Source organism: Enhydra lutris, unplaced genomic scaffold (genome assembly GCF_002288905.1).
Source record: "Enhydra lutris kenyoni isolate GAN:26980312 unplaced genomic scaffold, ASM228890v2 scaffoldscaffold2, whole genome shotgun sequence".
NCBI classification, from domain to species: domain Eukaryota; kingdom Metazoa; phylum Chordata; class Mammalia; order Carnivora; family Mustelidae; genus Enhydra; species Enhydra lutris.
Window position 1 is genome coordinate 32,565,894 of NW_019154086.1, and position 20,808 is coordinate 32,586,701.

General features: G+C 35.2%; 1 protein-coding gene across 1 annotated transcript in view; it reads right to left on the reverse strand.

Moving 5' to 3' along the window:
• Positions 1 to 20,808, reverse strand: part of LOC111146101 (leucine, glutamate and lysine rich 1) — a 173,937-nt gene that overhangs the window by 109,759 nt on the left and 43,370 nt on the right. The window contains exon 4 of the mRNA XM_022501491.1: positions 3,857 to 3,976. Coding sequence (XP_022357199.1) covers positions 3,857 to 3,976 — 120 coding nt within the window. The remainder of the gene's footprint in view (positions 1 to 3,856; positions 3,977 to 20,808) is intronic.

A 20,808-nucleotide genomic window follows, 5' to 3' on the forward strand; every position in this document is an offset into this window, starting at 1 on the left:
ACTAGGAGATGGTTCTTTGAAAGAATTAATAAGATCGATAAACCCCTGGCCAGACTTATCAAAAAGAAAAGAGAAAGGACCCAAATAAATAAAATCATGAATGAAAGAGGAGAGATCACAACGAACACCAAAGAAATACAGACAATTATAAGAACATACTATGAGCAACTCTACGCCAACAAATTTGACAATCTGGAAGAAATGGATGCATTCCTAGAGACATATAAACTACCACAACTGAACCAGGAAGAAATAGAAAGCCTGAACAGACCCATAACCAGTAAGGAGATTGAAACAGTCATCAAAAATCTCCAAACAAACAAAAGCCCAGGGCCAGATGGCTTCCCGGGGGAATTCTACCAAACATTTAAAGAAGAACTAATTCCTATTCTCCTGAAACTGTTCCAAAAAATAGAAATGGAAGGAAAACTTCCAAACTCATTTTATGAGGCCAGCATCACCTTGATCCCAAAACCAGACAAGGATCCCATCAAAAAAGAGAACTACAGACCAATATCCTTGATGAACACAGATGCAAAAATTCTCGCCAAAATACTAGCCAATAGGATTCAACGGTACATTAAAAGAATTATTCACCACGACCAAGTGGGATTTATTCCAGGGCTGCAAGGTTGGTTCAACATCCGCAAATCAATCAATGTGATACAACACATTAATAAAAGAAAGAACAAGAACCATATGATACTCTCCATAGATGCTGAAAAAGCATTTGACAAAGTACAGCATCCCTTCCTGATCAAAACTCTTCAAAGTGTAGGGATAGAGGGCACATACCTCAATATTATCAAAGCCATCTATGAAAAACCCACTGCAAATATCATTCTCAATGGAGAAAAACTGAAAGCTTTTCCGCTAAGGTCAGGAACACGGCAGGGATGTCCGTTATCACCACTGCTATTCAACATAGTACTAGAAGTCCTAGCCTCAGCAATCAGACAACAAAAGGAAATTAAAGGCATCCAAGTCGGCAAAGAAGAAGTCAAACTATCACTCTTCGCAGATGATATGATACTATATGTGGAAAACCCAAAAGACTCCACTCCAAAACTGCTAGAACTTGTAAAGGAATTCAGTAAAGTGTCAGGATATAAAATCAATGCACAGAAATCAGTTGCATTTCTCTACACCAACAACAAGACAGAAGAAAGAGAAATTAAGGAGTCAATCCCATTTACAATTGCACCCAAAACTATAAAATACCTAGGGATAAATCTAACCAAAGAGACTAAGAATCTATACACAGAAAACTATAAAGTACTCATGAAAGAAATGGAGGAAGACACAAAGAAATGGAAAAATGTTCCATGCTCCTGGATTGGAAGAATAAATATTGTGAAAATGTCTATGCTACCTAAAGCAATCTACACATTTAATGCAATAGCAATTCCTATCAAAGTACCATCCATTTTTTTTCAAAGAAATGGAACAAATAACCCTAAAATTTATATGGAACCAGAAAAGATCTCGAATAGCCAAAGCAATATTGAAAAAGAAAGCCAAAGTTGGTGGCATCACAATTCCAGACTTCAAGCTCTATTACAAAGCTGTCATCATCAAGACAGCATGGTACTGGCACAAAAACAGACACACAGAGCAATGGAACAGAATAGAGAGCCCAGAAATATACCCTCAACTTTATGGTCAACTAATCTTCGACAAAGCAGGAAAGAATATCCAATGGAAAAAAGACAGCCTCTTCAAGAAATGGTGTTGGGAAAATTGGACAGCCACATGCAGAAAAATGAAATTGGATCATTTCCTTACACCACACACGAAAATAGACTCAAAATGGATGAAGGATCTCAATGTGAGAAAGGAATCCATCAAAATCCTTGAGGAGAACACAGGCAGCAACCTCTTCGACCTCAGCCGCAGCAACATCTTCCTAGGAACATCGCCAAAGGCAAGGGAAGCAAGGGCAAAAATGAACTATTGGGATTTTATCAAGATCAAAAGCTTTTGCACAGCAAAGGAAACAGTTAACAAAACCAAAAGACAACTGATAGAATGGGAGAAGATATTTGCAAATGACATATCGGATAAAGGGCTAGTGTCCAAAATCTATAAAGAACTTAGCAAACTCAACACCCAAAGAACAAATAATCCAATCAAGAAATGGGCAGAGGACATGAACAGACATTTCTGCAAAGAAGACATCCAGATGGCCAACAGACACATGAAAAAGTGCTCCACATCACTCGGCATCAGGGAAATACAAATCAAAACCACAATGAGATATCACCTCACACCAGTCAGAATGGCTAGAATTAACAAGTCAGGAAATGACAGATGCTGGCGAGGATGCGGAGAAAGGGGAACCCTCCTACACTGTTGGTGGGAATGCAAGCTGGTGCAACCACTCTGGAAAACAGCATGGAGGTTCCTCAAAATGTTGAAAATAGAACTACCCTATGACCCAGCAATTGCACTGCTGGGTATTTACCCTAAAGATACAAACGTAGTGATCCGAAGGGGCACGTACACCCGAATGTTTATAGCAGCAATGTCTACAATAGCCAAACTATGGAAAGAACCTAGATGTCCATCAACAGACGAATGGATCAAGAAGATGTGGTATATATACACAATGGAATACTATGCAGCCATCAAAAGAAATGAAATCTTGCCATTTGCGACGACGTGGATGGAACTAGAGGGTATCATGCTTAGCGAAATAAGTCAATCGGAGAAAGACAACTATCATATGATCTCCCTGATATGAGGGAGAGGAGATGCAACATGGGGGGTTAAGGGGGTAGGAGAAGAGTAAATGAAACAAGATGGGATTGGGAGGGAGACAAACCATAAGTGACTCTTAATCTCACAAAACAAACTGAGGTTAATGGGGGGAGGGGGCTTGGGGGGGGGTAGGATTATGGACATTGGGGAGGGTATGTGCTATGGTGAGTGCTGTGAAGTGTGTAAACCTGGCGATTCACAGACCTGTACCCCTGGGGATAAAAATATGTTATATGTTTATAAAAAATAAAATTTAAAAAAATATTCATTCAACATATTTTTTAGTAACCCAGAAACTCTCTATTTATAATGTTCACTTATTTCCCTTTTCTAAGAGCTGTTACTCAATTTTGAAAAGAATCATTTTTTCTGATATTCTCAATATATTCAATTCCAATTTTTTAAAAGAAAATGAACTTCCTAATTTATTTAGAACATGGGGTTTAGATATTATAAGCCCTCCAAAGATTATATGAAAACAGAATGAACACCATTTATGTTGGAAATTTTGAAATTTAGGAGGTCTAAATTACTATCATTTAGAAAGTTGCCCTATTCTAGAGGTGCCTGGGTGGCTCAATTGGTTAAGCATCAAACACGGTTTCGGTTCAGGTCATGATCTCTGGGTGCTGAGATGAGCCCCTAGCTGGGCTCCACACTCAGCAAGGAGTCAGCTTGAAGATTCTCTCCTTCTGCTCCTCCCCCACTCACACAAGCATGCACACGCTTCCTCTCTCAAATAAATAAATGGTTTTTTCTAAAGTTATCCTATTCTTCTATTACTTTTTGTACCACTAGACTATCAGGCAGGGAATTAAAACACCAAGAAATACTGGTCAAGAGAAAGAGAAAAATGAATTAGTTATTGTGCCTTCATTCTAAATGTTACTGCACAATAAAAGCAAGGTGTTCGCCTGCTAAAACTCTTCAGTTGAGATAATGGCCAAAAAAAAAAACCCCCAGGTGAAGTTGTTTCTTTTCAACCACACGGAATACAGAAACTATATTACTCAAATCTGTTTGAATGTTTATCAAGTTAGTATTAAAAGTACCTTTTCAATCCTTATCATTTTCGATTCTTTAAAGATAATCTTACCTGAATACTTGTGATTGTCTCTGCTTTATTTTTAATTCATGTTGCAAATGATTCAATTCTTTCTGTATTCTCTGAAATTCATTTTGTTGACTTTTTAACTGCATGCTCACATCTTGAATTCTAAAAATATAAACAAACAACACCTATTACAAGCATAAATATTCCTTCCTGAGAATTTTATTAAATTTAAATATACTTTTAATAAAAATAAATGTTAAAAAGCTATACACATCTTTATATATGCTAAATGAATGTACAGAAAAAGTATGGAGAGACACATATCAAACACCATTAACCCTGGAGAGGAGAGTAGAACTGATGGGCAGGGAAAAGGCAAAGAACACTGAAGGGAGGCATAATTTTTACTCTGTATCTTCTGTATTGTTCAAATTTTTCAATGAACATGTATTTTCACTTCAATTACTAATTAGAATATAACTAAACAAATATTAATCTAATTTTTATTAAAAGTAATACATGTATACAATTTCAAATGTCAAATATTACTAAAAAATCTAAAGAAAAAACAGTAATCATTTGCCTTGACCTCAATTCCCACTGCCCAAAACAACTTTCAACTTTTTCCCCTGATTTCTCTAGTATTTCTTTCTATATTACTAAATAACATGCTTATATTCTTATTCCTTAATATTTCAGTATTACCTAGTAAATTACAAATCAGCTAGGATCTGATACTGCTACTAATAACTGAGACATAAATAAATAGCTTAAATATACAAGAGTACATTATATTGCATAAAACAAATATATTGTTAGCCAATCCAATGCTGATAATAATAGCTTTATAGAGTCATCAGAGCCCCAGGATCCTTCCAACTTTCTGGTCTACCATCTTTGGTGTGTGTTATTTTCATTGACCATGGCAGAAACCAGTGGCAGAAACCCCAACAACTCCCTTCCCATTCCAGACCAGCAGCAAGATGAGAATAATGGCTCATTCTGTTTTAAGGAGCTTTTTGGAAGTATCACCAATTACTTCTGCTGAATTTAGATATTAGACACCTGACCATACCTATTTCAAGTAGAGCAGATATATCCACAGTTCTCTTACTAAGGAAGAAGGAACAATGATGTTAGGGTAGGTAGCTAGCAGTTTCTATCACAATCCTAGTAAGAACTGATCCTTCTACACATACCAATACTCTTATATACGCATACAAACACATCACCTTCCTCGTCTCACCCTCCCAGTTTACTTAAATCAAATTTTTAATTTAGTATTTACATTATTCTTCACTAGTGAGCCCTATGTTATGATATGATCACATTTCTTTTCTTGTACAACTTTTTATTGTCCCTGGATTAAAAAAACCATTTCCTTTTCTTCTTAGTTTTCTGTGTACCTATTACTGATATATCTTCCAAATCTGACAGAGGTGTAATTCTCTCTCAACACCTTCAGACACAGCAGAAAACTCTTCCATATCATTTCTTTTCTAGGAAACATCCTTCCCAGAGCTCTCTATTCTCATTCTCCAATCTGGGTATTCTCTCAATTGACTGTAACAACTGTCATCCTGGGACTTCCCTTTCTTATCATTTCAGGAACTATCCTCAGCTCTTTCATGTCAAATATTCTGTATCCTGGCTCTAAAATCTTCCTCCTGGGATGCCTGGGTGGCTCAGTTGGTTAAGCAGCTGCCTTTGGCTCAGGTCATGATCCCAGCGTCCTGGGATCGAGTCCCACATCGGGCTCATTGCTCGGCAGGGAGCCTGCTTCTCCCTCTGCCTCTGCCTGCCATTCTGTCTGCCTGTGCTCGCTCTCTCTCCCTCTCTCTCTCTCTGGCAAATAAATAAATAAAATCTTTTAAAAAAAATAAATAAAAATAAAATAAAATAAAATCTTCCTCCTCTGTGGTGTACTCCTTTTGGTGGAATAAATCCTCCAGAAACATTTTGTGCATGAGAGGTAAATTTGAGAATGTGAATATCTGAAAATGTCTTTACTATATATCAGACTGGACAGTTTAGCTGAATATAGAATCATAGATGAGAAAAATATTCTTCATGTGAAAATTAGGGCACTGTCCTCTGTTTCCTTACTTCTGGTGCTGTTTTCCAAAGTCTGATGCCATTTTAATTCCTACTTCTTTGTATGATACATGGTAGATTCTCCCTACTCTGCCCCTGCCCTGATTCTGAAGCTTTAAAATTTTTCTCTTTTCACTTAGTATTCTTAAATTTCATCAAAATATATTATCATGTCAGTATTTTGTCCTTCTCTGTGCTGCACACTTCATGAGTATTTGTTTTGGAAACTGATGTTTAGTTCCAGGAACTTTACCCTAGGGAGAATGATTCCTTCCCCTTCATTTTCTGTTTCCTTTCTGGAACATCTTTCTATTTGGATGTGGAACCATCTGGAGAGATCTAATTTTCTTAAATTTTCTTGCCATCTTACTATTTTGACATTTTGTTTTAGTTCCATGATCTTCCATTCTGCCTATAAAATTTTTAATTTCTGCTACCATATTCTAATTATCAGGAATTCTTTCTTATTCTCCAAAAGGTCCCTTTTTTTATTACCTCTTGTTCTTATTTCATGGATACAATTTCTTCTCTTACTCTTTGATGATAATTTTGATATCAGTTACACTGTGTTTTAAAATTTTCTTCAGCTTACTGCATTACTTCTGTTTTCTCTGGGTTTTTAAATTTTTTCCTTGCTTTGTTTTTTGTCTTTCACATTTGAAGCCTCCCTTACAGTCTGGAGATCCTTTGTTGTCTGCTCATATTTACAAATGAACACAATTGGTCCAGTTCCTACAAGTTAATAATGATGAAGGGAGAAAAGGTGGGAAAGTGGCTTTTCTAGATAAAAGAGAAGCAAGAAGGGTGCTTGGGTAGCTCAGTCCTTAAGCATCTGACTTTGGCTCAGGTCATGATCCCAGGATTCTGGGACTGAGCCCTGCATCATGCTCCCTGCTCAGCAGGAAGCCTGCTTCTCCCTCTCCCAATCCCCCTGCTTCTGTTCCCTCTCTCGCTGTGTCTCTGTCAAATAAATAAATAAAATCTTTAAAAAAAAAGAGAGAGAGAGGAGCAACAAAAGTGACATGCAGACCTTCTATAGAACTAGATTCAAACAAATAAACTAGTTTTTAAAAAATATTAAGGAAATTTGATTATGAACTGAGAATTAGAAAATATAGCAGAACTATTGCTAATTTGGGGAAAATGATACTGTTGTTACATAAGAAAATGGCACATCACACTGAAGTAAATAGAAATGAAAATAGCATGCCATCTTGGGTTTTCCTTAAATTACTTTAGCAACAGAAAAAAGGGACAGATGAAACACAAATGACAAAAATTGTGGTAATTTTTGAATCTGTATTAATGGACATTTATTATACTATTTTCTCTTTAAAAACCTAACAAATGAGGCACTGAAATGCCTTAAGTTTCTGTGGTGTGCATTGGAATTATTAAACGATGGGCTTCAACTGCAGGAGACCATGTGGGGAATTAGCTATTTTGATAGTAGCTATGCCATCTACCAGAGTCAGGACAAGGTAATTAAAAGCCTTTGGGGAGGAAGAGTTGGAGAGAGGTTCTGCAAGCCTAAATGCACTTCTAAAATATTTTTAATAAATTTTCCCATTTTTCAGCCTCACTTTATACCCCAACAAGTATTTCTTTTGGCATACTAAGAGAAAAAAATCAGCCACATGTTGTTTTCAGGAGTCACATATAAAAAAAAATAATAATTAACAGAAATGTAGAAAATAAAAGTTAGAAAAATATATACCAGGCCATAGCTTTAAAAATGATAGAAGATATACATTAATATTAATAACTAGCAACACAGTAAATAGAACCCTTTAGTTTTGATAAAAATCCTAATCTACCAAGAAAAATAATAATCATGAACTTTTACATACCCAAAACATGGCTCTAAAACATAAAGAAATATCCGTTAAAAATTCAGTGAGAACAAATTATTAATCATAACGGAAGGTATTAACACATTTCTCACAGAAATGGAATGTTACAATGATATGAAAAATAGTAAAGATATTGAGGATTTGAATAACATAAGTAACAAATGATGTATTGATTTAATTGGAGGTTATATCTAATAATCATTCTTTCAAACACATGGTAAAATCACAAAAAGTGACCATGTAACAAGCCACAATTAAAATTTTAATATGTTCTTAAAAAGAAAAAACATCATATATGCACACTCATTGCTTACAGTAAAATTACATGAAACATTTACAGCAAAAAGCCAATTAACAATCTATATACATTGAAACTTAAAACATACATCTAATAAACATTGGGCCAAAGAAGAAATAATAATAAAAACTATGTAGAAATAAATAATGGAAACATGATATACCAAAGTATGCAGAGAAAAATGTATAGTCTTAAATGCATTTATTTTAAAAAAATGAATGGGTATTCTGAATGTCATGATTCAAGAGAAATGTATAATGACAAAAATGTATAAATGACAAAAAACAATCAATCCTCAGAAGCAAGCAAGAAATAAGCAAACCCAATTTTCACATCTTGGTTTCTAATACCATTTCTAATACCATTTTCTAATACCATTTTCCAATAAAAGAAACCAAGGCATCTTAAAGAATTGGTTGATTCCAGAATTTGTTGGGGCAGAGAAAATCTAAGGCAAGCCTAGAACATTTTGTGGTGCCAGAAAGTAAGGAAGAGCTCAAGAAAGATAGGATACAGGTATCACCTGAGAGCTCCTAATAGCTAAAACTAGAAGAGTTTAGAAACAAAATAAATAACTATAGTATTTGAGTATAACCTACAAAATAAATGATTCCACACTGATACTAATAAGTAACTGAACAGATAAATAAATGGAAGAGAAGGAAAAGCCCTTCCCTCACAAAGAAATTCTAATTAATAAATATAGAAGGAATAAGGGAAGTATTTACTCCAAGATATCTGTTAATTGCAAAGGGAAAAATAATAATTCTACAGTGGAGGAACCTGGCAAACACCACCTTATCCAAGTGATCAAGTTTAACATCACCTGTAAGAAGACATACTGACAGCATATACATTCTATATGATATACACATTGCTTCTGTGGTATTCTTGCCAAAAATGAATAATCTCAATATAATTATGAGTAAATATCAGACAAACCCCAAATAAGGGACATTCTACAAAATAACTGAAAAGCACTCTTGAAAAGCCTTGGGTCATGAAAAGCAAAGATTAAGGAACTGTCAGAGACCAAAGAAGCCTAAAACAGTATGAGCTCTAAATGTAATGTGTGATTCCAGATTGAATCCCAGACTGGAGAAAAAGATGGTAGTGGCAAAACAGATACAATCAAATAAAGCCAGTAGGTTAGTTAATAGTATTGTAGCAATTTTAATTTCCGAGTTTTTATAGTTGTACCATAGTTATGGAAGGTATTAACATTAGGGGAAGCTGGGCACATGGAAACTCTTTGTACTATTTTTGCAATCTTCCACAAATCAAAATTATTTCAAAATAAAAAGTAAAAAAACAACACACATACATATGCAATGAATAATTTGTACATGTCAAACATATTTGTAGTACAAATTGTGTAAAAAGGTGGGTGTATTTTAAATTTTGGAGGTTATACAATATTTTTAATAGCAAAATAAAAGGAAACAAATTTCATGGTCAATGCTAGAGGAATACTAACTAACCTATATGTAATATATATGTAATACTATATAAAAAAAGAAAAAAGAATAAAGTAGATTTCTATGTCCTGGCATGGAAAAAATACCAAGACTAATTATGGAGGAAAAAGAAAAGCTGTAATTCGGAGATCAATAAAAGCTTTCAAACACCTTTAGTGGGAATGTAAATTAATACAACTACTTTGAATACATAGTTAGATCCATAAACCCGGCCATATGTATAAGGCCTTAATCCAGAATTTCCACACCTAATACATACCCAACAGAAATGTGCTCATCCATTCACCAAAGACATGCCCACGAATGCTCACGGCGCCAGTGATTATAATAGCCCTGAATCAAAAACAGCCCGCAGACCAGATGAATCCACTGTGGTATATTCATACCATAGAAAACTGAACAGCAACAGGAATGAACAGCAGCTACCCAGTACAACATAGATGCATCTCACAAACATAATGTGAGTGAAGGAAAGCAGACAAAAGAATGTACACTATGTAATTCCATTTACATAAGGTTTAAAGAAAGGCAAAATTAATCTATGGTTTTATAAATCAAGATACTAAATTCCTTTGGGTGGGTGACAGTAAAAGAGGTAAAGAAAGCCTCTGTTTCATGATCTGGGTACTGATTACGTGGGAAATTCACTTTGTGAAATTTAATTTAGCTGTACATGTGTATTTATGCATTTGTCTCTATATTGTACTTCAATAAAAACTTAGAAAGATAAAACAGAATTTAAATAAACATCTAGATAGCTTATTATGTGTATATAAGCCTACCAAGACTGATAAATGTGGAAAAATTCAGAAATATTAGAGGAAAATTTAAGTTAATATACTGCTGGATTAAATGACATTTGTATTAAAACATTCCTTAATTAAAGCCCACTCCAACTATTTAGATTTACCCAGAAAAGAATTCTAAGCTTGCATTTTTACAAAATATTTTCCTTTCTAGAATTAAAAAAAAATACACATTAAAACGCTTTCCAAGTTTACTTCTTTCTTTTTTTTTTTTTAAAGATTTTATTTATTTATTTGACAGACAGATCATAAGTAGGCAGAGAGGCAGGCAGAGAGAGAGAGTGAAGCAGGCTCCCTGCTGAGCAGAGAGCCGGAGGTGGGGCTTGATCCCAGGACCCTGAGATCACGACCCGAGCTGAAGGCAGAGGCTTTAACCCACTGAGCCACCCAGGTGCCCCCAAGTTTACTTCTTTTAATATGTTCCCCAAATGAATATTACATATAAATAGCATCTCAGGCCCTCTAACAATACTCCCTAAGAAGTTAGGCCACATTACTTCACTCTGTTCTGGCTATGTAAATTAGCCTCAATTCTTTCAAAATTAAACTGATATGGTTTAAAATGTCATGCTTGGAAAGGCACTAATGTTTGCTTTTACTGCATGTATCAACTTTACGAAATAAGCAATTCTCATAATATTGTAATAAAGTATGTACTGGGCAAGCACACATTTTTCCTCTAACAGCTGTAATTCTGCATTAAAGTTGAATACCATGTTGATGTGAGGACATGTTGTTGTCTAGTGAGAGGGTGTTCCAAACAGTAGGGACTAACAGCATGTTCTAGTGTAGAGAGCCCTGTGCTGGAACTTAGAGACCTGTATTATAAACCTCTTGCCAATGTGCCCATGAGAACACCACATTTATTACCTTATCTATTTCCCAGCTTTTCCCTTAGCTAACTTGACTAAAATGAGTTTTGTGAGAATCATGGAGTTGTTAAACAAACTTGGGAAAGGTATTACAGTCTCTATTTCCATTTGGATCATCTATTAAAACCACTCATAATGAAAATATTCTAAAGGAAAATACTTTAAAAACACCCTTTTAACTTCCCTCCACTCTGTAATCAAACACTTTAGAAAACACAACAAGAAAGCTAATCACATCATTGGGGGATTTTACCACCTGTAACCTACATTCTTTTATGTCAAGCTCCTGGATCTAAGGATTCCTTTATTTTTAGTCATTCTCTCAAACTGGTTTTGCAGCAATCTATGATGACAGGTGGAAGCTAGGGGTCTAAAGAAACGAGGTGGGGGATTTTCAGGATTATATCCCACCAAGATCTGACAGGCAAGGCATCCAGTTATCAAAGGGAAAATTAGGACTACAATAAAGAAATCAACCAAAATATAGTACTTTGAGAGTTTTTGGGAAACGGATCTGAGAAATGGACTTGCAACTAACTGCCAATTACAAAAAGTGGCTTCTGTAACTGCTCCTTTGGAATTAACCACTGCCTAAATGCATCCAGAAAATTAAATTCCTTTTCAAGAAAGTAGGGAATATGGGATGGGGAGCCCAAGTATATGAGTAGATAATCATTTAGGGTTCAATTGAACCAGAAAGAATTCTTATTTTACACAGAAAAGTCACTAAGCACTTTGTGAAACTCTGAAGACAGAAACCAAACTTCTTTAGCTATTATCAGGAGAATGGCAACTTCAAAAATGTCGCTTGGAGAAAGCCCAGGTCCAAAAATGTCACTAACATCCAAGCGCATAGGACAGTAGCAATATTTAAAACAAAATTATTTATGGGGCATCTGGGTGGCTCAGTTGGCTTAGCGTCTGATTCTTGATACTGGCTCAGGCCACAATCTCAGGGTCGTGAGACTGAGCCCTGAATTGGGCTACGTGCTCGGCACAGAGTCCACTGGAGATTCTTTCCCTCTCCCTCTCCTCCCCCACCACTTTTGAGCTCACTTGTGTTCTCTAATAAATAAAATCTTTTTAAAAATAAGAAAATTATTTATGAATACAAACATGTAATTTCCTTTTGAGTAATATCCTATTGCTTTCCTTTATAGAATTACTATGATACCTATTTACATCTTCTTACAAGAGTTCTGGCTTAGTTACTAAAACATATCCTTTTTTGAGGTAATTTTATCCCAGTCATTATTGTATACATTAACAATGTATTTTCAGTATATTGATAACAAATGTACTCCTTAATAGTTTGGCTCCTTCTAAAGGTGATTTCCCTATTGAGGTAAGGATCAGGAATATTTACCTTTGCTAAAAGGTAGAGGTCTCAAAAGTCTAACTATAATAAGCTGTTGTCTTGACTTTGAAATCACAAATTCATTCCTTCCCCTCTCCTCCTCCCCCTGTCTCTGTCTCTCTCCACCCTCTTCCAACAATGTGAGAGAATGGTACCTTGCATTGGACTGCATCAACACTGCTTTTTAAATTAACTTCATTTAATTAATCTCATTTGAAAAAAGTAAAAATAATTAACCACATTTGAGCTTTATTCAGTCTTTGATTTCTTCCTTGGTCTCTTTACTTACTTTTTACTTTTTTAAATGGATAAATACCATAACTTCCTAAAACTAAAGCAGAAAGAAACAGAAAATTTGAACAGACTACAGCAATGAAATGGAATCAGTAATTAATAACTCCACTGGCCTCTTTAATATATAGTCTATTAAATAGATTTCCTTTGACTAAGTATGATACTCTTAAGCTTTACTAGTACATAAGAAGTTAAAAATCTTAACCCTGACTTAATAAACAAACACATAATACTGTATTTTAGGGTTGATATATATTTTCACAAAATGGGGGAGAAATGTTTTACCATATTTTCCTTGAAGGTAAGGGGCATAGAAGACAATTTGGACAAAAATGGAAATCTCCATCATTTTAAAATGCTCTTAATAAAATCACACTGTTCATGTAAAACACATTTAAATATCACCACCATCATTTTAAGGTACTCTAAATAATTACATTATTTATTCTTTATTGTATGAACTTACAATTCTTACTTCCCTAATTGTTCTGTCCGAGTTTTGGTAACAGCAGGCATTGATAAATAGTCTTCTTTTGATTAACTCTAAAGGATGAAATGCATATAAAATCCCTGGATATTCTCTTTTTCATGAAATGGTTAGCTACTGTTTTATCCACCCAAAAAGATTCTTTTTCTATGGAATCATCGATACTTTATGCAAGGAGGAATTATTTTTTTCCACTCCACTCTGAAAGCACCAACTATTCATATGATTGCCACAGAGGTTTCCATGTTCTAGGGCCCAACTCCACTGGCTAGATAGATAAAACACCTCCCCCAGAATGGGTCAGTCAGAGCTCTTTTCTACGATGTGTTTTTCCCCTTGCACGAGAGAAAACAGTAGGCAGTACCTCTCAGGTGACAGAAAATATAAGAAGTAAAACTTAGGCATTGTGGGCAACTGCTTTTCCTTCTGAAAGGAGAAAAGTAAATCTGCAATGGTAGAGAATAAAGCCAGTATGCAAAGAAAAGCAGAGATGAAAGACAAGAAAATCTTAGGGGTGGTCATGACCTTTGTTCAAGTTATTCCTGAGGCCTAGTTTCATAGGCCCTTCCAAGGTGATCCATTAAACACTTTTTGCCCAATCTGGTTCAAGCTAGAGTTTAGTCACTTACAATTAAGAGGTTTTTTTGTTTTTATTTATTTATTTATTTATTTATTTATTTATTTGACAGACAGCGATCACAAGTAAGCAGAAAGGCAGGCGGGGGTGGGGGGTGGGGGGGGGAGCAGGCTCCCTGCTGAGCAGAGAACCTGAGGCAGGGCTCTATCCCAGGACCCTGAGATCATTACCAGAGCGAAGGCAGAGGCTTAACCCACTGAGCCACCCGGGCACCCCCAATTAAGAGTTTTATCTAATAGTGTATGGCTCGGGATCTATTATATAGCAAACTTACAATTAACTTCTAAAGTTAGACTGAAGATTGAAAGCTTTCTACTAATCCTTAAAAATGGAAAACATTTAGTGAAATAAGCTCATGATAATAAACAGGCAACTTGGAGAAAAGCAATATTCTGAGTAAAAAACTGAAAAAAATGTACACCACTAAAATTCAGAGAAATGGAACTTGAAATATTCATAATTGTTAATTATAACAATTATATATTTATGTACAATATATATAACATGTGTTTGAATTTCTACATGTATAAATCCCTCATTGTAGAGTTTCTGTCCCTTACAGCAGAACTCACTTTAACCAATACACTTTGTGTTGTCTAGGACCTCGGAAGTGAGCACAGGTCCTCTTGCTGTTAGATGTTCAGATTAACTTGAGGACTCTATCACACACTCTCCTATTCTGGGACACTAACCAGTGCCTAATCTCTCTCTTTTCCACTTTTTTCTCATTTCCTCAATTCACAGGGTCTTTATGTCTCCTAGTAAAGGAAAAAATTATTCCCTTACATTCATCCAAATCTACAATTTTTGCGATGAACTGCTTGCCCTCAGTTCCTTGGGGCTTTGACTTTTCTTTTTAGTGAAGTATAATTAACACGTTATATTACTTTCAGTATACAACATATTGATTGAACAATACTATATATAATTCAGAGCTCATCACTATAAACATATACACCATCTGTCACCACACATTATTACAATATTATTGACTATATTCCCTATGCTGTACTTTTCATCTTTTTTTTTATAACTCTAAGTTTGTAACTGTTAATCCTCTTTATCAATTTCACCCATCACCCCACCCACTTCCCCTCTGGCAACCACATTTGTTCTCTGTATTTAAGTCTGTTTTTTGTTTGTTTCTATGTTCATTTGTTTTGTTTTTTAGATTCCAATTATAAGTAAAATCATACAGCTTTTGTTCTTCTCTACTTATTTCTCTTAGCATAATACCCTCTAGATCCATCCATGTTGTCATAAATGACAAGATCTTAGATCTTTCTTTTTAGGGCTGCATAATAGTCCATTACACACACACACACACACACACACACACACACACACACACACACACATTCCCCCATATCTTCTTTATCCCTGTATCTATTCAGTGGACCCCTAGAGGTTGCTTCCATATCTTGGCTACTGTAAATAACATTTTAAAAATATTTTAATCTAATAAAATAACAAAAATTTTAAAAAATGAGTATCCAATCCAAGATTGGTAAATTACAATGAAACAACATCCTCTTACACCATTTGTGGGAGTATAAATTTTTAATGGTCTGTTTTTGTAATGTATTTAGAAACTATAGATTAAGAAGCTTAACATATTCATATTCTTTGACTCAGGAATTTCACTGCTGGGATCTAAATTGAGGAAACAGATCTAACTACAGAAAACTTTTTTGTTTTCTTTGGCCTTGAAGAAAGCCAATCACCTTAGTAATTTGCAGTAGCAAAAATATGACAGCAATACAAATGTTCATTTTAATTAAAAATTATTGGGGCGCCTGGGTGGCTCAGTGGGTTAAAGCCTCTGCCTTCGGCTCAGGTCATGATCCCAGAGTCCTGGGATCGAACCCCGCATTGGGCTCTCTGCTCAGCAGGGAGCCTGCTTTCTCCTCTCTCTCCCTCTGCCTGCCTCTCTGCCTACTTGTGATCTCTGTCAAATAAATAAATTTAAAAAAAAAATCTTTAATTAAAAATTATTGATTTACTAAGGCAATTTTAGTTATTAAAAATAATTTTATAGTAGGTGTGCAATAATACAGAAAAATACTTACCATTATGGTATTAGATTTTTAAATATCAGGATATCAAATTACATAATTTTTTTAAAATATAAACAATGAAAATTATTATAAATACAAGCTAGATATCATTCTGTATGTTTACATGGAATATGATTTGCATTCTAAAGACTGCTATTAGTGAAAAGTCGATCTCTATGAAAGTGCTAACACCTTAAATAAAGGGACAGGAACCACTGTTCTCCAAATATAGGAATACATAGCTACCCTGTATAAGGGGCTGGCTACTCAGATGACCTTGCTTCTATATTTTAAATCTTGGTGGTTCTGACATATATAATAATTTCTTTTTCTTTTTTTTTTTTTTAGATTTTATTTATTTATTTGACAGAGACCACAGGTAGGCAGAGAAGCAGGCAGAGAGAGAGGAAGAAGCAGGCCCCCCCGCTGAGCAAAGAGCCCAATACAGGGCTCGATCCCAGGATCCCGGGATCATGACCCGAGCCGAAGGCAGAGGCTTCAACCCACTGAGCCACCCAGGCGCCCCATAATAATTTCTTAAAACTCAATTTTAGTGTAGTCTTCCATACTATTCAGGAGCTCCTCAGTGACATTTAGGTTTATGTCCTTTTAGCTAAAATACATGTATTTATTCTTTTCACCCTATAATAATAAAATAGCTATATATAAGATTATTTTTTAAAATCTTTTATTAAAATTCTTATAGAAAAAATAACTTTTGATTGTGAAATTCAGCTTCTAAATCTTTTTCTCATTAAAATATACCTTTTAAACTGTGATTTTTTTTTTTTTTAATGCTTTTAGGGTAATAAAATGAACACATTTTTTAAAAAGAGATTTGACTCCAAAAGCCAGTATCAGTTACCTCAGGAAGTGACACTAAGGGCAATCTTTTTCATCTACTTTCTACTTCCCAAATATTCTATCATGTGCACAGTAAAAACAAGATACTTAATTTAAAAAAAATAAACAATAGCAAATAATTTATAATGTTTAAAGCAATAAAAATGAGGGCATTTGAAAGATAGTATGATAGCCCATTTACTAATGTATAATTAGATTACATTAGTTGCTTTAAACATTAGTCTATACATCTGTTCTTCTCTGAAAAGGTTCAAGAGTTATATGTGAGCTTCTAGAAATAATGCATAGAACTGTAAGATATTCAAAGAATGATTAAAATCTGAGGCTTCCTTTCTTCCCATTTTTAGGTTTGAAGCAATAATAAATCTGCCTCAATCAAGGAAAAGAGAATATGTAACAGCTTCAGGTCACTATTTTTAATCTTCTGATAAAACTATAATTACATTAAGGAGGAAAAACAAAAATAGAAATCATTTACTCAAAAATGTGTATGACATGCCCACTATGTACATGATAGCACACAGGCATCGCTGAAGATTGGGAAATAAAGGGATGGCACCAGTCTTCTAGTGATTCAGGGTTAGTTGTGGGAGAGGATAAACATGAAGAGTTACATTACAGCAGGATAAAGATGGTAAAAGAGGAAGGCAGATGAGAGGAGTCAGAGAGGCAAGGAACCAGCTGCTCTTTGTGTGTCCTTGAAAGTATGAAGAACTTTCTGATTAGAGAATTCTCCGACTGCACCATGAATGCTATTGAAAACAGGCAAGGAAAAAGAGGAGAAGATAAGAGTAAAGAGGTTGCCCGGGCATAATGGAAGGAAGAAAACAAAATTTGTTAGAAAGACTTTTATTTTCTTCTCCAAATATTTAAAAAAAAGAGGGAAAAGATGTGAGTAATTATAGTTACTTCCAATTGAAAGATCATTCCATGATCTTCATTAATACAGTAGTGACATTTAAAAATGCCCAAAGAATCTTTTTGACAAGATATTACATGCATTTCATTTTACTATTCAAAGAGTTAGATAAGGAAAAGAAATGTAGTAGTATTTGTTCAAAATTCAACTTATTGCCTGCCATACTCCAAGGAAATAAAATTATGAAGTATTCTTGAACTACAAATTTTTAAATGACTTAAGAATATAATAGCCAAATATTCTTAGAGTTAACAAACCTACTGTATTTTTGGCCAGTTTTTCTGCTATCAGTGTTTCACTAAATATTTTCTAATTCAAATCCTGTAGGCTTAACACTGAAAGTTTTCTAATTACAATGCCATTAAGAAATGTAATATGACTTTTGTAGATCATCAAATAATGGCACCGTGGTCTCCAACTAACTTAAAGCAGATGTTTATTAGGGTGACAAAAAGCACCTCAATTATAGTTGGATAAGAATTGTTATACAATTTCTTTGTAGAGTGTTCAATGATAAACAGAACCCAGAGCTGAGCTGGTATGCAGACTTGCCTGGGTTCTGCTGTATGCAGTCTTACAGTTGCCTAATTCTGAAGTTACAAACCAGTCCCTGAACATGCTTTATTTGGCTTGGTTTCTCATGAGCACCACCATTTCAAATTTCAGAGATTTTATATAAAGATCCATATTCCCCACTTTTCTTTAAAAATCAAGTAATTCAGGGGCACCTGGGTAGCTCAGTTGTTAAGCATCTACCTTCCCCTCAGGTCTATGATCCCAGGGTGCTGGGATGGAGCCCTGCTTTGAGCCCGGCATCCAGCTCCTTGCTCAGCAGAAAGCCTGCTTCTTCCTCTCCCACTCCCTCTGGTTGTATTCCCTCTCTTGCTGTCTCCCTGTCAAATACATATATACATGCATGCATACATACTTACATACGTACGTACATATACAAATCAAGAAACAATGGGTCAACGTTCCCCCCAAAAAACAATCTCCTGGACCAGCTGCCTCCTTAATGAGCATACATTTTCTGGTTTACTATATAGTTCATGCCCAGCCTGTTTCACTCACTTACTTGAGATACCTGCATTTAAGCTTGCCATTCTAAATTCTAATTCCAAAAATTCACTAGCGGGATTTTAGATGTTTTTATATTCATTGTAAAGTCCATCTGAATGAGCCTTTGGCTATCTCAAATATTTTTTCTCTGAAAATTACATAAGGTGGTTGCCTGACATTCACTTGAGGAATTCTTTAGATTAAATGAACTACATTTTTATTTTGCATAATGAAAAATATATATTATACACAGAGAGATAAACAAAGAGAGAAAAGAAATAGAACCACAGAGAAAAATCAGAATTTATACTGACAGTTACCAAGATATTAAAACTTTTTAAATTATTTTTATTTAAATTCAATTAATTAACATATAATGTACTATTAGTTTCAGAGGTAGAAATTAGTGATTCATCAGTCTCATATAATACCCAGTGCTGATTACATCATGTGCCCTCCTCAATGTCCATCACCCAGCTACCCCATCCCTCCACCATCCTCCCCTCCCCTTAACAACCTTGTTTCTTATGATTAAGAGTCTCTTATGGTTTGTCTCCCTTTGATTTCATCTTGTTTTATTCTTCCCTCCCTTCTCTTATGATCCTATTTTGTTTCTTAAATTCCACATATCAGTAAAATCATATGACAATTGTCTTTCTCTGATTGACTTATTTTGCTTAGCTTATGATTCCCTCTAGTTCCATCCACATTGTTGCAAATGGCAAGATTTCATTTTTTTTGATGGCTGAGTAGTATTCCAGTGTGTGTGTGTGTGTGTGTGTGTGTGTGTGGGTGTGTGTGTGTCCATTGTCTGTGGATGGACATCTCAGCTCTACATCTCAGCTCTTTCCATAGTTTGGCTACTGTGGATTGCTGCTAAAAACTTTGGGGAGCAAATGCCCCTTCGAATCACTACATTTGTATTTTTGGGATAAATGCCCAATAGTGCAATTGCAAGGCCATAGGGTAGCTCTATTTTCAACTTTTTATAGAACCTCCATACTGGTTTCCAGAGTAGCTGCCCCAGACTGCATTCCCACCAACAGTGTAAGAGGGTTCCTCTTTCTCTGCATCCTTGTCAACATCTGTCATTTCCTGACTTGTTACTTTTAGCCATTCTGACCAGTGGGAGAGGGATCTCATTGTGGTTTTGATTTGTATTTCCCTGATGCTGAGTGATGCTGAACATTTTTTCATGTGTCTGTTAGCCTTTTGTAAGTCTTCTTTGGATAAATGTCTATTCGTGTCTTCTGTCCATTTCTTGATTGGATTTTTTGTTTTGGGGGGTGTTGAGTTTGATAAGTTCTTTACAGATTTTGGATATGAGCCCTTTATCTATTAAAACATTTGCAAATATCTTTTCCCATTCTGTCAGTTGTCTTTTGGTTTTGTCTGCTATTTCCTTTGTTGTACAGAAGGTTTTTATCTTGATGAAGTCACAATAGTCCATTTTTGCCTTTGTTTCCCTTGCTTTTGGAGAGGTGAATTGCCAGAAGCTGCCATGGCTGAGGTCACAGAAGTTGCTGCCTGTGTTCTCCTCTAGGATTCTGATGGATTCCTGTCTCACATTTAGGTCTTTCATTTATTTTGAGTCCAAGTTTTTATATCGCATAAGGAAATGGTCCAGTCTCATTCTGCATATGGCTGTCCAATTTTCCCAACACCATTTGCTGAAGAGACTTTTTTCCACTGGATATTCTTTCCTGCTTTATTGAAGATTAGTTGACCACAGAGTTGAGGCTCCATTTCTGGGTTCTCTATTCTGTTCCCTTGATCTGTGTGTCTGTTTTTGTGCCAGAACCATAGCATCTTAGTGATTCTAGCTTTGTAATATAGCTTTAAGTCTGGCATTGTGAGGCCTCCAGCTTTGGTTTTCTTTTTCAACATTCCTTCAACTATTGGGGTCTTTTCTGGTTCCA